We start from the raw sequence: 17,451 nt of genomic DNA on the forward strand, positions 1-17,451 counted from the left end.
GACATTATTTAGTGATAATAACTCCTGATATTATTTAGTGATAATAACTCCTGATATTATTTAGTGATAATAACTCCTGATATTATTTAGTGATAATAACTCCTGATATTATTTAGTGATAATAACTCCTGATATTATTTAGTGATAATAACTCCTGATATTATTTAGTGATAATAACTCCTGATATTATTTAGTGATAATAACTCCTGACATTATTTAGTGATAATAACTCCTGACATTATTTAGTGATAATAACTCCTGACATTATTTAGTGATAACAACTCCTGATATTATTTAGTGATAATAACTCCTGACATTATTTAGTGATAATAACTCCTGACATTATTTAGTGATAATAACTCCTGACATTATTTAGTGATAATAACTCCTGACATTATTTAGTGATAATAACTCCTGATATTATTTAGTGATAATAACTCCTGACATTATTTAGTGATAATAACTCCTGACATATTTAGTGATAATAACTCTGATATTATTTAGTGATAATAACTCCTGATATTATTTAGTGATAATAACTCCTGATATTATTTAGTGATAATAACTCCTGATATTATTTAGTGATAATAACTCCTGATATTATTTAGTGATAATAACTCCTGATATTATTTAGTGATAATAACTCCTGACATTATTTAGTGATAATAACTCCTGATATTATTTAGTGATAATAACTCCTGATATTATTTAGTGATAATAACTCCTGATATTATTTAGTGATAATAACTCCTGATATTATTTAGTGATAATAACTCCTGATATTATTTAGTGATAATAACTCCTGACATTATTTAGTGATAATAACTCCTGATATTATTTAGTGATAATAACTCCTGATATTATTTAGTGATAATAACTCCTGATATTATTTAGTGATAATAACTCCTGATATTATTTAGTGATAATAACTCCTGACATTATTTAGTGATAATAACTCCTGACATTATTTAGTGATAATAACTCCTGATATTATTTAGTGATAATAACTCCTGATATTATTTAGTGATAATCATCGGATGGGGCCACAGTGTCTTCTGATCCCTCCTGTCTCAGCCTCCAGTATTTATGCTGCAGTAGTTTATGTGTCGGGGGGCTAGGGTCAGTCTGTTACATCTGGAGTATTCTCTTGTCTTATCCGGTGTCCTGTGTGAATGTAAATATGCTCTCTCTAATTCTCTCTTTCTTTCTTTCTTTCTTTCTTTCTTTCTCTCGGAGGACCTGAGCCCTAGGACTACCTGGCATGATGACTCCTTGCTGTCCCCAGTCCACCTGGCCATGCTGCTGCTCCAGTTTCAACTGTTCTGCCTGCGGCTACGGAACCCTGACCTGTTCACCGGACGTGCTTGTTGCACCCTCGACAATTACTATGATCATTATTATTTGACCATGCTGGTCATTTACGAACATTTTAACATCTTGACCATGTTCTGTTATAATATCCACCCGGCACAGCCAGAAGAGGACTGGCCACCCCTCATAGCCTGGTTCCTCTCTAGGTTTCTTCCTAGGTTTTTGGCCTTTCTCAGGAGTTTTTCCTAGGGAGTTTTTCCCAGCCACCGTGCTTCTTTCACATGCATTGCTTGCTGTTTGGGGTTTTAGGCTGGGTTTCTGTACAGCACTTTGAGATTTCAGCTGATGTACGAAGGGCTATATAAATAAATTTGATTTGATAATAACTCCTGACATTATTTAGTGATAATAACTCCTGATATTATTTAGTGATAATAACTCCTGACATTATTTAGTGATAATAACTCCTGACATTATTTAGTGATAATAACTCCTGACATTATTTAGTGATAATAACTCCTGATATTATTTAGTGATAATAACTCCTGATATTATTTAGTGATAATAACTCCTGATATTATTTAGTGATAATAACTCCTGATATTATTTAGTGATAATAACTCCTGATATTATTTAGTGATAATAACTCCTGACATTATTTAGTGATAATAACTCCTGACATTATTTAGTGATAATAACTCCTGATATTATTTAGTTGATAATAACTCCTGACATTATTTAGTGATAATAACTCCTGATATTATTTAGTGATAATAACTCCTGATTATTTAGTGATAATAACTCCTGATATTATTTAGTGATAATAACTCCTGATATTATTTAGTGATAATAACTCCTGATATTATTTAGTGATAATAACTCCTGACATTATTTAGTGATAATAACTCCTGATATTATTTAGTGATAATAACTCCTGACATTATTTAGTGATAATAACTCCTGACATTATTTAGTGATAATAACTCCTGACATTATTTAGTGATAATAACTCCTGATATTATTTAGTGATAATAACTCCTGACATTATTTAGTGATAATAACTCCTGACATTATGTAGTGATAATAACTCCTGATATTATGTAGTGATAATAACTCCTGACATTATTAGTGATAATAACTCCTGACATTATTTAGTGATAATAACTCCTGATATTATTTAGTGATAATAACTCCTGATATTATTTAGTGATAATAACTCCTGATATTATTTAGTGATAATAACTCCTGACATTATTTAGTGATAATAACTCCTGACATTATTTAGTGATAATAACTCCTGACATTATTTAGTGATAATAACTCCTGATATTATTTAGTGATAATAACTCCTGACATTATTTAGTGATAATAACTCCTGACATTATTTAGTGATAATAACTCCTGATATTATTTAGTGATAATAACTCCTGATATTATTTAGTATTAATAACTCCTGATATTATTTAGTGATAATAACTCCTGATATTATTTAGTGATAATAACTCCTGACATTATTTAGTGATAATAACTCCTGACATTATTTAGTGATAATAACTCCTGATATTATTTAGTGATAATAACTCCTGACATTATTTAGTGATAATAACTCCTGACATTATTTAGTGATAATAACTCCTGACATTATTTAGTGATAATAACTCCTGATATTTGATATACTCTATTATTAGTGATAATAACTCCTGATATTATTTAGTGATAATAACTCCTGACATTATTTAGTGATAATAACTCCTGATATTATTTAGTGATAATAACTCCTGATATTATTTAGTGATAATAACTCCTGATATTATTTAGTGATAATAACTCCTGATATTATTTAGTGATATAACTCCTGATATTATTTAGTGATAATAACTCCTGACTATTATTTAGTGATAATAACTCCTGACATTATTTAGTGATAATAACTCCTGACATTATTTAGTGATAATAACTCCTGATATTATTTAGTGATAATATCTCCTGATATTATTTAGTGATAATAATCTCCTGACATTATTTAGTGATAATAACTCCTGACTATTATTTAGTGATAATAACTCCTGATATTATTTAGTGATAATAACTCCTGATATTATTTAGTGATAATAACTCCTGATATTATTTAGTGATAATAACTCCTGATATTATTTAGTGATAATAACTCCTGATATTATTTGTAATAACTCCTGATATTATTTAGTGATAATAACTCCTGACATTATTTAGTGATAATAACTCCTGACATTATTTAGTGATAATAACTCCTGACATTATTTAGTGATAACAACTCCTGATATTATTTAGTGATAATAACTCCTGACATTATTTAGTGATAATAACTCCTGACATTATTTAGTGATAATAACTCCTGACATTATTTAGTGATAATAACTCCTGACATTATTTAGTGATAATAACTCCTGATATTATTTAGTGATAATAACTCCTGACATTATTTCGTGATAATAACTCCTGACATTATTTCGTGATAATAACTCCTGACATTATTTCGTGATAATAACTCCTGACATTATTTCGTGATAATAACTCCTGATATTATTTAGTGATAATAACTCCTGATATTATTTAGTGATAATAACTCCTGACATTATTTAGTGATAATAACTCCTGACATTATTTAGTGATAATAACTCCTGATATTATTTAGTGATAATAACTCCTGACATTATTTAGTGATAATAACTCCTGACATTATTTAGTGATAATAACTCCTGACATTATTTAGTGATAATAACTCCTGATATTATTTAGTGATAATAACTCCAGACATTATTTAGTGATAATAACTCCTGACATTATTTAGTGATAATAACTCCTGACATTATTTAGTGATAATAACTCCTGATATTATTTAGTGATAATAACTCCTGATATTATTTAGTGATAATAACTCCTGGACATTATTTAGTGATAATAACTCCTGATATTATTTAGTGATAATAACTCCTGAATCTTAGTGATAACTAATTATTAGTGATAATAACTCCTGACATTATTTAGTGATAATAACTCCTGACATTATTTAGTGATAATAACTCCTGATATTATTTAGTGATAATAACTCCTGATATTATTTAGTGATAATAACTCCTGACATTATTTAGTGATAATAACTCCTGACATTATTTAGTGATAATAACTCCTGACATTATTTAGTGATAATAACTCCTGACATTATTTAGTGATAATAACTCCTGACATTATTTAGTGATAATAACTCCTGATATTATTTAGTGATAATAACTCCTGACATTATTTAGTGATAATAACTCCTGATATTATTTAGTGATAATAACTCCTGATATTATTTAGTGATAATAACTCCTGATATTATTTAGTGATAATAACTCCTGACATTATTTAGTGATAAATAAACTCCTGACATTATTTAGTGATAATAACTCCTGACATTATTTAGTGATAATAACTCCTGACATTATTTAGTGATAATAACTCCTGATATTATTTAGTGATAATAACTCCTGATATTATTTAGTGATAATAACTCCTGATATTATTTAGTGATAATAACTCCTGATATTATTTAGTGATAATAACTCCTGATATTATTTAGTGATAATAACTCCTGATATTATTTAGTGATAATAACTCCTGATATTATTTAGTGATAATAACTCCTGATATTATTTAGTGATAATAACTCCTGACATTATTTAGTGATAATAACTCCTGACATTATTTAGTGATAATAACTCCTGATATTATTTAGTGATAATAACTCCTGATATTATTTAGTGATAATAACTCCTGATATTATTTAGTGATAATAACTCCTGATATTATTTAGTGATAATAACTCCTGATATTATTTAGTGATAATAACTCCTGATATTATTTAGTGATAATAACTCCTGACATTATTTAGTGATAATAACTCCTGACATTATTTAGTGATAATAACTCCTGACATTATTTAGTGATAATAACTCCTGACATTATTTAGTGATAATAACTCCTGATATTATTTAGTGATAATAACTCCTGAATTATTTAGTGATACTAACTCCTGATATTATTTAGTGATAATAACTCCTGACATTATTTAGTGATAATAACTCCTGACATTATTTAGTGATAATAACTCCTGACATTATTTAGTGATAATAACTCCTGACATTATTTAGTGATAATAACTCCTGATATTATTTAGTGATAATAACTCCTGATATTATTTAGTGATAATAACTCCTGATATTATTTAGTGATAATAACTCCTGATATTATTTAGTGATAATAACTCCTGATATATTAGTGATAATAACTCCTGACATTATTTAGTGATAATAACTCCTGATATTATTTAGTGATAATAACTCCTGACATTATTTAGTGATAATAACTCCTGATATTATTTAGTGATAATAACTCCTGACATTATTTAGTGATAATAACTCCTGACATTATTTAGTGATAATAACTCCTGATATTATTTAGTGATAATAACTCCTGACATTATTTAGTGATAATAACTCCTGACATTATTTAGTGATAATAACTCCTGACATTATTTAGTGATAATAACTCCTGATATTATTTAGTGATAATAACTCCTGATATTATTTAGTGATAATAACTCCTGACATTATTTAGGGATAATAACTCCTGATATTATTTAGGGATAATAACTCCTGACATTATTTAGTGATAATAACTCCTGACATTATTTAGTGATAATAACTCCTGATATTATTTAGTGATAATAACTCCTGATATTATTTAGTGATAATAACTCCTGATATTATTTAGTGATAATAACTCCTGATATTATTTAGTGATAATAACTCCTGATATTATTTAGTGATAATAACTCCTGATATTATTTAGTGATAATAACTCCTGATATTATTTAGTGATAATAACTCCTGACATTATTTAGTGATAATAACTCCTGACATTATTTAGTGATAATAACTCCTGATATTATTTAGTGATAATAACTCCTAATATTATTTAGTGATAATAACTCCTGACATGATTTAGTGATAATAACTCCTGATATTATTTAGTGATAATAACTCCTGATATTATTTAGTGATAATAACTCCTGATATTATTTAGTGATAATAACTCCTGATATTATTTAGTGATAATAACTCCTGATATTATTTAGTGATAATAACATATGACATTGGTGACATTTTGATGAGAGATGTCGATGCCTTGCCTGTTTGGAGTGCTGGGTCAGTAGGTCGGTGAGAAGGCAGGCATTTTTCAGCCACAGTGCTGTCATGTCCACATCATTACAGTGTTTCTGGTAGGAGGGGAAAACAAAGGCACAACAAATGAATAAGAACAAACCTGGAAGAGAACCATGATTGAAATGCAGAGAAGTAAGTGTGTGTGTGTGTGTGTGTGTGTGTGTGTGTGTGTGTGTGTGTGTGTTTGTGCATGCGCACCTTCAGAGCCCCCTTCATGGCAGTGACAGCAGCAGTGCAGAGAGAGCGGGCACGGGTTTCGTCTCCGCTGCAGTCTGCCTGGCGTACACACAGGAACAGCACACTGGCAGCCAGGCCAGGGGGCAGGGAGAGGGCACTGTCCACCCTCATGTCTGGAACATACAGGTTAGAGGGCACATTCACTAATTGTACAGATGGAGTTAGGGTTAGGGGTCCTACCTGTGATGAGGGTCTTCATAAGCTTGGCCTCGTCCCTCTTCCTACACTCCAGCAGCCCTGTGACAGTCCCAGCCTTGGCATGGGGGGCAGAGGAATCCTCTGTGGACTGGGCCAGCACTGGGTCTAGTGGGACGAGCAAACAAGTATGATAGATATCGATGTGTCCCTCCACACATTTATTTTGTAGACATTTCAGTCAAGACATTTTTCAAGTATGTAGTTGTGTGTTGTTCAGACCTATCTGTGCCAGTAGTCTTCTGAGTGTGACTGTGTGTCTCAGCTCCTTCAGTTCTCTCCTCAGTCTGCAGACCTCCTGCTCCCTGGCTTCCACCAGTTCCACCAGGTACTGAACAGCGAGCACACATGCAGGGCCATTATGACACGTTTAGAGCGGTGATGCTCAAAGTAACAGAATCTGCACTGTAGTCCACCTGACGCTGCCAGACCGCTCATACGAGACCCTACCTGCTGGTCTGCAGAGGGATCAGAGCACGTCCGTTTAGCCTGCAGCCGGAGAGCCTCCAGCCCTGCCTCCTCCTGAGAGCGCTGGCTGCGCAGTTGGTTCTCCAGGAACCTGACAGTTACACACAGACGGGGCAGAATATATCTGTATTCTTTTAATGATAAAATATAATGATATTGCTGTGAACGTATTGATCAAGGAATAGGGACTGACTTGTTGGCCACTCGTACAGCATCATAGGCGTGCCACAGGTCTTCTCCGGTCATCTTCCCAGCTGAGTCTTTAGCCACACCCATATTCTCCATCAAAGTGTCCTGGGTAAAGAACAGAGCACAGTCTCAGCCACAGGAGCCATATTGATTGATTGACAAGTAGATCTGAACCACACATTTCCTACTGATTCCCCGTTAGGGAGCCATCCAGAGGGAGGGCATCTCACCATGGGTGTGTCAGAGCTAAGCCAGGCCCTCCTCTCTGCGGTGGGGGACGTCACGCTAACCGTCCTCATCTCCTCCGGCGAGGGGAAGGCAGGGAGGCCGAAGAAGGAAGGTGTGGCTGGGAAGGTAGGGGGCCCGGAAAAGGGCGGCGACATCGGGGACGGAGATGGGGGCTCCATGATCAGGCTTTGGTTTGAATCTGTCCGTCTGTAGCCCTTAGAGTGCTGCAGCGGTAACACAGAGAAATATCATGTTTTTCAGCGAGGTTGAATATTATAACCTGGGGTTACCTCTCAACAATGCTACATTGATACGTCACATAGGCAAAACAGAAAGGCCGGCACCCAGGCTAGTGGAATATGGAGTTGAATATAATGTGTGAGTACCTCCGTGAGCATGCTCATTTCCCGTAGGTTTTCGTATCTCTGCTCCAGCCTGGTGAACTCTCTGAGCAGACCCTGGTACTTCCTCCTCTCCTCATCCAGCTCTGCTGTCAGAGCTTTACCTTCCTGGGTCACAGCCTGCACTACACACTCTGGATGTACAGACATAACACATAGGATTACAAAGAAAATTGAGAGAGATGCACTGAAAACAGATACCTGTTATGAATAGACCTACCCTTCTGAGCTGTCTCCTGCTCCAGTAATCGAGTGGTCAGATCCTCCTTCTCTTTCCCCAAACAGTCCCTCTCAACCCGCAGGGCCTGCACCTCCTGTAAACGGAGAAAGAGGAGTGACCTTAAATACCACTATTCTGCAGAAAAGCACAAGAGCTGTTTCAGATCCATTAGGACCAACAAGACCTACCTGTGTGAGTCGTAGGATCTCCTGGGCTGCTTTCTCCTCTGCCCTCCTCCTCTCCTCCGTCTCCTCCTCTGTGATGGCGGTGCTGGGCTGAGACTGCTGGGCCTGGAGCTGGGTCTCTAACTGGTTCTCCAGTTTAACTAGCGCCCCCCGCAGGGAGTCCAGCTCAGTGTTGTGGGCTTTACGCTCAACCTGGAGGGTCTCTCTCAGAGCACTGCTCTCCCTGGCCTGGACACACACACATAAACACACACATAAACACACACATACACACACACATACATAAACACACACATACACATAAACACACACACACACACATACATACACACACACACATACACACATAAACACACACACACATACATAAACACACACATACATAAACACACACATACACACAAACACACACACACATACACACATACATAAACACACACACACACACATAAATGTTCACTTCTGTATTATTAAATTTGCACATTTATTTTTTCCACTCTGGATGTACCAAAACCTCTAAACAGCTCATCAAAATTCACCAGCCCCCTAGAAACACCTGGTCTCCTCTACCCATCCAAAACCACCCATCTTCTTCTAAGCCGCCTCACCATCCCCTTCTCAGGCTTCTCCACCCTTCTACACCTCCATCCATCCCTTTCTCACCACCTTCCATGACCCCAGCATCTCACCTTCTGGTCGGCCCTGAGCTGCAGCTGCATCAGTTTAACCTCCATGCCCTTGTTGAGTTCTCGGAACTTCTCCACCGAGCGAGCCTCTGCCTTCAGCTTCACCAGCTCCCTCCTGGCTGCCCGCCGCCTCACACAACACTGCATCAACACTATGGCTGCCCTCACCCTCCTGTAAGCCCGTCGGGCCAGCCAGCCACGCACTGCAGACTGGAGCAACACCGCAGCCCGCTCCGCCACCACCTTGGGAGGGAGAGGATAGAAGAGATGCATAATATTATTGCACACAGTTATGATTACAGTTATGATTACAGTTGTGATTACAGTTATGATTAAGGACACTGAGTGTACAAAACATTAGGAACACCTGCTCTTTCCATGACATAGACTGACCAGGTGAATCCAGGTGAAAGCTATGATTCCTTATTGATGTCCACTTCAATCAGTGTAGATGAAGGGGAGGAGACAGGTTAAAGAAGGATTTGTTTGCCTTGAGACAAGGATTGTGTGTGTGCCATTCAGAGGGTATGGTAGTCGGTGTCAAGAACTACAATGCTGATGGGTTTTTCATGCTCAACAGTTTCCCGTGTGTATCAAGAATGGTCCGCCACCTAAAGGACATCCAGCCAACTTGTCACAACTGTGGGAAGCATTGGAGTCAACATGGGCCAGCATCCCTGTGGAACGCTTTCGACACCTTGTAGAGACCATGCCACGATGTATTGAGGCTGCTTTGAGGGCAAAAGGGGACGCAACTCAATATTAGGAAGGTGTTCCTGTACACTCAGTGTATCAGGATAGTCTAGAATCTGGATCTGATATTACTGAGGAATAGTTCCTGTGGCTGGAGCCCTGCCTTGACTTATCTCTGGAGGTTTAAGTTATTACATGTATGAAATGCATTTTATATTTAAGCTGTAAATTAATAACATTAGATTCATTGATAAAAAGATTCTGGGGCCTTTGTGCCAGTGTTTCCTCACCAGTCTGTATTGGCGTCGTGCCAGCGAGCCCCTGGTGAAAGCCTGGATGGTGACGGTGGCCTCGCGGATCATCAGAAACATCTGTCTTATCGCCACCATACGATATGTCTTCTGGATGACCAGTGCTGCCTTGGTGTAGCGCAGAACGTCTGCCAGCCTGGATCACACAGAACAGAACAGCCGTTTAAATAGTTGGACAAACGTAGGTAGTCTACTGCTGAGACACACTGTACTATATGACAGTATAAAGCGTAAAGCAGATCGACGTGCTATTGTGCCACATAGTCAGTCATTCTGCTCTCACCGCCTAGCCAGGGCTCCTCTTGTGTATCTCTGGATGGTGAGTGTTGCCCAGCGCGTCTTGATGTATCGCCTGCGGCCCAGCCAGCCTCTGACCCAGCTCTGGATGATCACCCCGGCCGCCCTCAGTCTCTCTGCCCTCAGCCTCTCCAGCAGAGCCACCTGCCCAGCACGGAAGAACACCTTGGTCTTCCCAAAGCAATACTGCTCCGGGTCTGGAATGAGCTCCGGCAGGGCCCTCTGGCACAACACCTGGACCTGTTCCTTGGTCTGAAGCCCACCCCCGCGCAGCAGCACCCGGTACCGGCTGAAGAACTCTGCATAGGTCCACCTGGGACCAAGATGGTGGAAGGAAGAGAGGGACACATTTTCACAGAGTGAGTACAAATACTCTTGAGATCTTTAATTGTGCGTTTTTCATAAATGTTGGTGGCTACAGGACAGATGCAGTGTTCTGCGTCGGTGAAATAACTATGCAACTATGTATCAGTTTTCTGTGTATGTGATAGGTTTATCTGTGAATATTCCAAAGGTGAAGCTGATGTTAAATGTGCTGTGTACCTGGATGGGTAGCCTGCAGCACTGATGCGTATGGTCTCTAGCACCCCACAGGCGCGCAGCTGCTGGACGGCCCTTTTAGGGTCGAACCTGAGAGGGGAAATCTGCTTAACACGCTGGACACACACACACCCCTACTGACAATATTGAAATTATACACACAACGCAACACATAATACACACTGCGCACCCAACAAACACAGATAACATACTGTTTATCATACTACACACACACCTCTCTCCACATAATACACACATTATACACACTGTTTAACACACTGCGCACACACCCACCTCCCCCACCACAAACACACACACACACACACATGGCTGGAGCTGGAGCACAGGGGTCTGACTCACACAAAAGGCTCTTTGAGGTCATTGGGCTTAATACAGCGGATGTAGTGGGGGGTGGTGCTGTTCAGAGTGTCCATCAGCAGCTGCAGAGACTGACGGAACTGTTTGAAGAAACATGGAGGAACACACAAACTCACACTCCTGTCCTACAGTCCATAGAAGATACAATAACATACAACAAGCCATAGATGAAGTAATACAGACATTATATGGCAGCAAGAAAACAAATACATTCTGTCAACTGTTAAAAGCTGGAAATGAATGGTGTTGCTTGGCCACAGCAGGGGGAGACATATAGTACCTGGAAGCCCACAGTGAGTTTGTGTTCCCGCTGAGCTCTCTTCCCAGGGCCAGAGCGCAGACTGCCATTGGGCAGAGAGGACTTCCCCCCTGAGAGGGACAGACTGCCCCCTACTGGCTTCTGCTGGAACAGCTCAGCCACCAGCTCAGACTGACGGAGGGACAGACAGACCGGGTTACAGTAGGTTAAAAAGACTTCATCTCTCCCTCTACTGTCCTCCATTTCACCCTAGGATCTTGATCTCAGCCTAGAATTCACCCCAGTCCGACAAAAGTGGACAGCTGAAATCTGGTTCCTCAGTGACCCTCCCTCAAATTCCTCTACTCTTCAGATGCACTCAAAACTGACAGGGAGTTAAGAAAGGTGAGCCAAGACTTCTGACAGGGGAAGCTGCAGATCATCAATGTGTGAATGCAGATAGAATAGAATGCATCATAGTTGTAATTTAAATCATTGAAAGGTGATACCTGACTGGCTCTTAGGATGTTGATGGGTTCCTCAAAGACCGTGTCCCGGTTCTTGTCTAAAAACCCATCACATTCATATTGGACCTGACAAACAAAAGAAGAAAGTTTAAGTCAAATACTTTGCAGCAACCAGCACATTATGTAAACAGGTCAAACTGAGGCATCTAATATACTCTGGTTAATATAACTAGCTCACCATGTCAGCAAAGTGCAGGATGATGAAGGCAGTGTTGGACATTCGAGGTTTGCGGAAGTGTGGACTGGGGTTGTTACTCTGATGCTGATCATACAGCTTCCTAGCCCAGCTCTCCTCTGAACCTTTGGGCATCTGATCAAGGAAACAGACACCATGGGAGGTAAGGTTTTTCTGGATCAATGATAAATCTTCTGTTTTTTTATATAAATACTTTGAAGTTTTAATAGGATAATTATTTTTCTGGCAGGACTTGCTTTTGTTTTATATATACATCTTTTTTGAACTTGTGGGGGATCAAATCCATCACAAGGCGCTCCTGGCTTGTCAGTGTGCGCAGTGATGATTTAGATGCACAGCATATCCTGAGTACATGTACTTATTGTATTTCAAACCGGTTTGGACACATGAACACAAACCAGACACAACACAATGTGGCGTTGATAGAAACCAGCGCTGTGACTGACTGACCCTGCACTCCTCATCCAGCAGGTCGAGCAGGCCCAGCTGTCCCTCGATGAGAGCGATGCACGGCTGGTTATCACTGAACTCTATCCTGCTCCACGGCAGCTCCTCACGGACATACTCCTCCTGCTCCAACTGGAACACGTGCTGCATGGGTGAGGGGAGGAGAGGGAGACCAAAGGTTACCGAGGGGACATGAGGATAACAGGTTCATAGGACACAGACCCACATTCATATCGATGTCCAACCCCACACACACTTGGTGACTCACCCTGTTGAATTGCTGCTGCAATTTCTCATTGGCATAATTTATACAGAACTGTTCAAAACTGTTCCTTTCAAACGTCTCAAACCTGCCAAAGAGAAATGGACAAAAAGGGAAATGAACCTGTTAGTAATACATTGTTACTACAGTCATTACCGTTATTACAGGTATAACAACAACTTCATCTAAAGTGTGACCCCCTGCCCTTTCTACTCACCCATAGATGTCCAGCACCCCAATAAATGACTTGGGCTGCTCGCTCTGGGCTCGGAGGGCTGAGTTGAGCCGGGTCACTGTCCAGGTGAACAGCTGACCGTACACATGCTTGGCCAGGGCATCCCGGGCCTCTAGGGACTGCTGACCAGGCATGGGCTTGACCAGCATCTCTCCCCCTACTGCCAGCCTGCGGTGGCACAGCCAATGGGCCATCTGGGTCCGCTCCACCCCCAGCAGCTTGGAGAACACCGACAGGGAACGCTCCTCCCCCTGGTTATGGAATATTTTAACGAATTATGTGAGAGAGTTTTAGGGAAATACTGGACAAAAATGTAAGAAAAAACAAAAAATCTTACATCAATGTAACTTCGATCACCACCTCTCCCACTGGCCTGGATGTTGACATTGCCCAGGTGCAGAACAGCTGCAAGGATCCTGAAGAGCTCCATCTGCTGGTCAGGAGGCACACCTGGAAGAGTACACACAACACCGGCATGTTCAAACTGCATACCACTACAGTCAGAGTAAACATGTTAGCATAGACGTGTTTAATATAGAAGCTGTATACCCAGAATGGTGAAAGCATTGCGAGTGCGCTCCAGATCTACTACATCATCAGTGCCTGGGATCTGAATGGAATCTTCCCCTCCTTGGTTCGTGTAGCGGAACGTTTCAGCACCACCTACAGAAACACACATCAGAACACATAATGAACACGTTCTGAAATACACTGCTAGAACCATTGACGTTCATTTGTTCCCTGCTGTTGACGTTGCAATAAGTTCCTGAATGTGGTCCAGTCTCACCCAGTTTGAGGACTCTCATCTCTGGCAGGTCTCTAGAAGCACACAGCTGGTAGAAGATGTGGTAGTTTCTCTCCTGTGACGCCTGGAAGACGACTCGAGACTTCTCCAGCAGGTACGTCCTCATGTTGCCCCCAATGATATCCCCCTTCCGTCCGAAGCCGATCTCAATGTACTTCCCAAACCGGCTACTGTTGTCATTGCGTGTAGTCTTAGCATTCCCAATGGACTAAAGAGTAAAGGAAAGAATTACAAATACGATACATTACACTGTTTTAGCTATTACCTTTACAACTGAATACTGATATAATACAGTACTCATTTTTTATATGCAAAATACATGCTTTTTCCAAAATCACACTCTTCAAAAAAGAAATGTGTGTGAACCCCATTGCAGGTTAAGGGAACTCATTCACCCACATGTCAGTACCTCCATGATGGGGTTGGAGGCCAGTACTCTCTCCTCCACACTGGTCTGCTGGGATGCTCCCCCCACCACAGCAAAGTAGCGCATGGTGAACTTAGCAGAGACTGTTTTCCCTGCTCCAGATTCCCCACTGATTATAATGGACTGGTTCTTCTCCTCCCTGCATACATAGACAACTACCCTCTTAATAATCTTGTCATTTACAGAGCTATTTGTCACACAGGGCAACTAAAGAGATCCGATCAAAGGCTCTCTCGTGTCACTGCTATTTTATCTGTATAGAGCTCTTTACAAAGAACAGCAACCCTGGCCCAACCCCCCAAGGAGCAGGCAAAACGACAGTGTTTTGAGGTAACAAAGGGCATATAAAATGGAGACCAAAGAGTAGGGTGACCCCTGGCCCTTGACCTTTAACCCCTGACCTGGTCATGGTGCGGTAGGCCTCTTCTGCCACAGAGAAGATGTGAGGCTCCATGTCAGCCATGTCCTGCCCACTGTAGGCATCAATCACTTCCTCTCCATAGATGGGCAGCTGGTCATACGGGTTGAGGGCCACCAACACAATCCCTGGAATGAGCAGTTGGTGTGAATGACCAATGGTTTAAAGTACTTAAGTAAAAATACATTAAAGTATTATTTAAGTCGTTTTTCGGAGTATCTGTACTTTACTATCTATATTTCTGACAACTTTTACATTTAGTCCACTACATTGTATAATGTACTTTTTACTGCAGACATTTCCCTGACAACCAAAAGTACTCATTACATTTTGAATGCTTAGCAGGACAGGAAAATTGACCAATTCACACACTTATCAAGAGAACATCCCTGGTCATCCCTACTGGCTTATTTTTTTTTTTTCCTGTGACTTTTTATGTATCAAAACTGCTTCGATTATTGTTTATGTCTACAACATATCACAGCAATCACATAAGATGCATGTGTTCTTAGGTTCATGTTTATTTAGCATCTTATGGAGAACCAATTTGTATGAAGCCAAAGAGAGGAGGCCATGTCCCTGTGAACTTTACACCTAGTAAAGATTGTGGCCATGAGGCCATAATCATAAAAGCAGGAGCACACAGGAGCTGCATATATCTGTCCACTGGCAAAACAGCATCTGAAGAAAGACCTCCACCCCCGATCTCTTTCTGTCTCTCTCTCCATCTCTCTCACTCTCTCCCTCAACCTATTCCTCTCTCTCCCCCTCTCTCTGTTCCTTACCACAGTAGGTGTAGATGCTGCTGTAGTCCAGGAATCGGACTTTCAGGTTGTGTAGAACAGCAGGCTCGTGTAGGAAGCTGAGAGCAGTGAGGTCATTCTCCCCCTCCAGAATATCAGGGTTCGCCAGAGGGGGGAGGCCAGAGGGTGGCACCACTGGGTACTGCACCTCCTAGAGGGGTGGCACATTAAATATTTGTCATTATCAAATGCTTATCCAGAGCGACTAACAATACATCTGCGGTATGCCAGCTGTTGACTGTGTCTCACCCTGCCATCGCTGATCTGCAGCACCACATTCTCATCACCAAGGTTGTAGTCCTTTAGGAGCTTGGCTGATACCCACACTGCCTCTGGGTCAGGTACCCACACACTGGCACCCTGTTACAGAAATAAACGTTATCACAAAAGTTGAGCTTATTGAAGAAACCCAGTGAAAAAGTGAGCATGCATTGAGGGGGATTTCCTGTACTAATGACTAACACCCTTTGCTGTATCACTGTCACACCAGGTGGACAGGCCCAACTGCCAGTTGCCCAAAACACAGCTGTAGAGGATAGTATTACATCACACAGGACACTATCTGTTCTACAGTCTGTTATTACTCTGTGTGCCTTTTCCTGTTACACTGCCAGGTCCCACCCAAGCAAGACATTTGTCGTCCATCAGCATAAAACACCCTAAATGTCGTTAAGAATTAACGTCCGTCATCCCTCTCTGTCTCATCTTGGATTACTCATTATGTTCTCGCAGATCTATCCCAGTAATGGCAACCTCTTGGCTCAACACACAATACTTCCTGTGCAATATGATATGTGTGTGTCATTGCTAGAAAAGTCTAGTTCCTTGAGCATGGGCATTTAAAGCATTTCCAATTAATACATCTCTATTACTAGATCATGCCCTCATGATACATACATAAGGTAGCCAGCAGGTAGCCTAGCGGTTCAGAGCGTTAGGCCAGTAACTGAAAGGTTGCTGTTTGAATCCCAGAGCCAACTAGAAGACAAAATCCCAGAGCCAACTAGAAAAATCTGTCAATGTGCCTTTGAGCAAGGTACTTAACCCTCCGGATAAATTATGTCTTCATTGAAAATAAACTGTCAAAAAAGAAGGAAGTCTACTCAGCTATTCAGACATACTGGCTCATTCACTTACCTTGGCGTACAACTCCATAGTTCCAATCATAATATTTTCCAGATATGAACCCTCTGCCTGCAAAAACCCTGACCAATTTCAGAAGGGGTCTCCTAAATTACTCAAAAAGGCAACAAGGGTATCCTCTCCGAGATAGTTGGTGTCCTCTTCCCCTATGAGTGTTAAAGCACCGCTCTGTCACTTTGCACTTTGTTCTGCTTGACAGGCTGACATGAAAACCCCTGAGAGGCAGCAGTCAGGTTAACTGTTAATCTCGAGGTGATTGAGATGGAAGGATTTACAAGCACTTCTCTTCTACGGTCTCATTCACAGCAGCAGTTAACCCCAAGCTGTGATGGCCTTCTCAGCACTGTGGAACACCTGTAGTAGTC

The 17,451-nt window shown here is 40.1% G+C and overlaps 1 protein-coding gene across 1 annotated transcript in view; it reads right to left on the reverse strand.

The window, feature by feature from the left end:
• Positions 1 to 17,292, reverse strand: part of LOC115158247 (unconventional myosin-Vb) — a 28,417-nt gene extending 11,125 nt beyond the window's left edge. Inside the window, exons 1-29 of the mRNA XM_029706965.1 lie at positions 17,081 to 17,292; positions 16,193 to 16,303; positions 15,926 to 16,094; positions 15,124 to 15,268; positions 14,705 to 14,861; positions 14,278 to 14,503; positions 14,040 to 14,153; positions 13,828 to 13,940; positions 13,473 to 13,741; positions 13,262 to 13,343; positions 12,997 to 13,137; positions 12,529 to 12,660; positions 12,333 to 12,416; positions 11,866 to 12,015; positions 11,568 to 11,665; positions 11,211 to 11,297; positions 10,654 to 10,980; positions 10,350 to 10,506; positions 9,370 to 9,609; positions 8,684 to 8,908; positions 8,496 to 8,589; positions 8,261 to 8,409; positions 7,877 to 8,098; positions 7,651 to 7,751; positions 7,440 to 7,548; positions 7,212 to 7,320; positions 6,975 to 7,097; positions 6,756 to 6,907; positions 6,524 to 6,610 (exon numbers count right to left, since the gene is read on the reverse strand). Of these exons, the coding sequence (XP_029562825.1) occupies positions 6,524 to 6,610; positions 6,756 to 6,907; positions 6,975 to 7,097; positions 7,212 to 7,320; positions 7,440 to 7,548; positions 7,651 to 7,751; positions 7,877 to 8,098; positions 8,261 to 8,409; positions 8,496 to 8,589; positions 8,684 to 8,908; positions 9,370 to 9,609; positions 10,350 to 10,506; positions 10,654 to 10,980; positions 11,211 to 11,297; positions 11,568 to 11,665; positions 11,866 to 12,015; positions 12,333 to 12,416; positions 12,529 to 12,660; positions 12,997 to 13,137; positions 13,262 to 13,343; positions 13,473 to 13,741; positions 13,828 to 13,940; positions 14,040 to 14,153; positions 14,278 to 14,503; positions 14,705 to 14,861; positions 15,124 to 15,268; positions 15,926 to 16,094; positions 16,193 to 16,303; positions 17,081 to 17,110 (4,203 nt within the window). The 5' untranslated portion in view covers positions 17,111 to 17,292. The remainder of the gene's footprint in view (positions 1 to 6,523; positions 6,611 to 6,755; positions 6,908 to 6,974; positions 7,098 to 7,211; positions 7,321 to 7,439; positions 7,549 to 7,650; positions 7,752 to 7,876; positions 8,099 to 8,260; positions 8,410 to 8,495; positions 8,590 to 8,683; positions 8,909 to 9,369; positions 9,610 to 10,349; positions 10,507 to 10,653; positions 10,981 to 11,210; positions 11,298 to 11,567; positions 11,666 to 11,865; positions 12,016 to 12,332; positions 12,417 to 12,528; positions 12,661 to 12,996; positions 13,138 to 13,261; positions 13,344 to 13,472; positions 13,742 to 13,827; positions 13,941 to 14,039; positions 14,154 to 14,277; positions 14,504 to 14,704; positions 14,862 to 15,123; positions 15,269 to 15,925; positions 16,095 to 16,192; positions 16,304 to 17,080) is intronic.
• Between the last annotated feature and the right edge of the window lie 159 nt (positions 17,293 to 17,451).

The sequence above is a fragment of the Salmo trutta genome, chromosome 22 (assembly GCF_901001165.1).
Source record: "Salmo trutta chromosome 22, fSalTru1.1, whole genome shotgun sequence".
In the NCBI taxonomy this organism is placed as follows: domain Eukaryota; kingdom Metazoa; phylum Chordata; class Actinopteri; order Salmoniformes; family Salmonidae; genus Salmo; species Salmo trutta.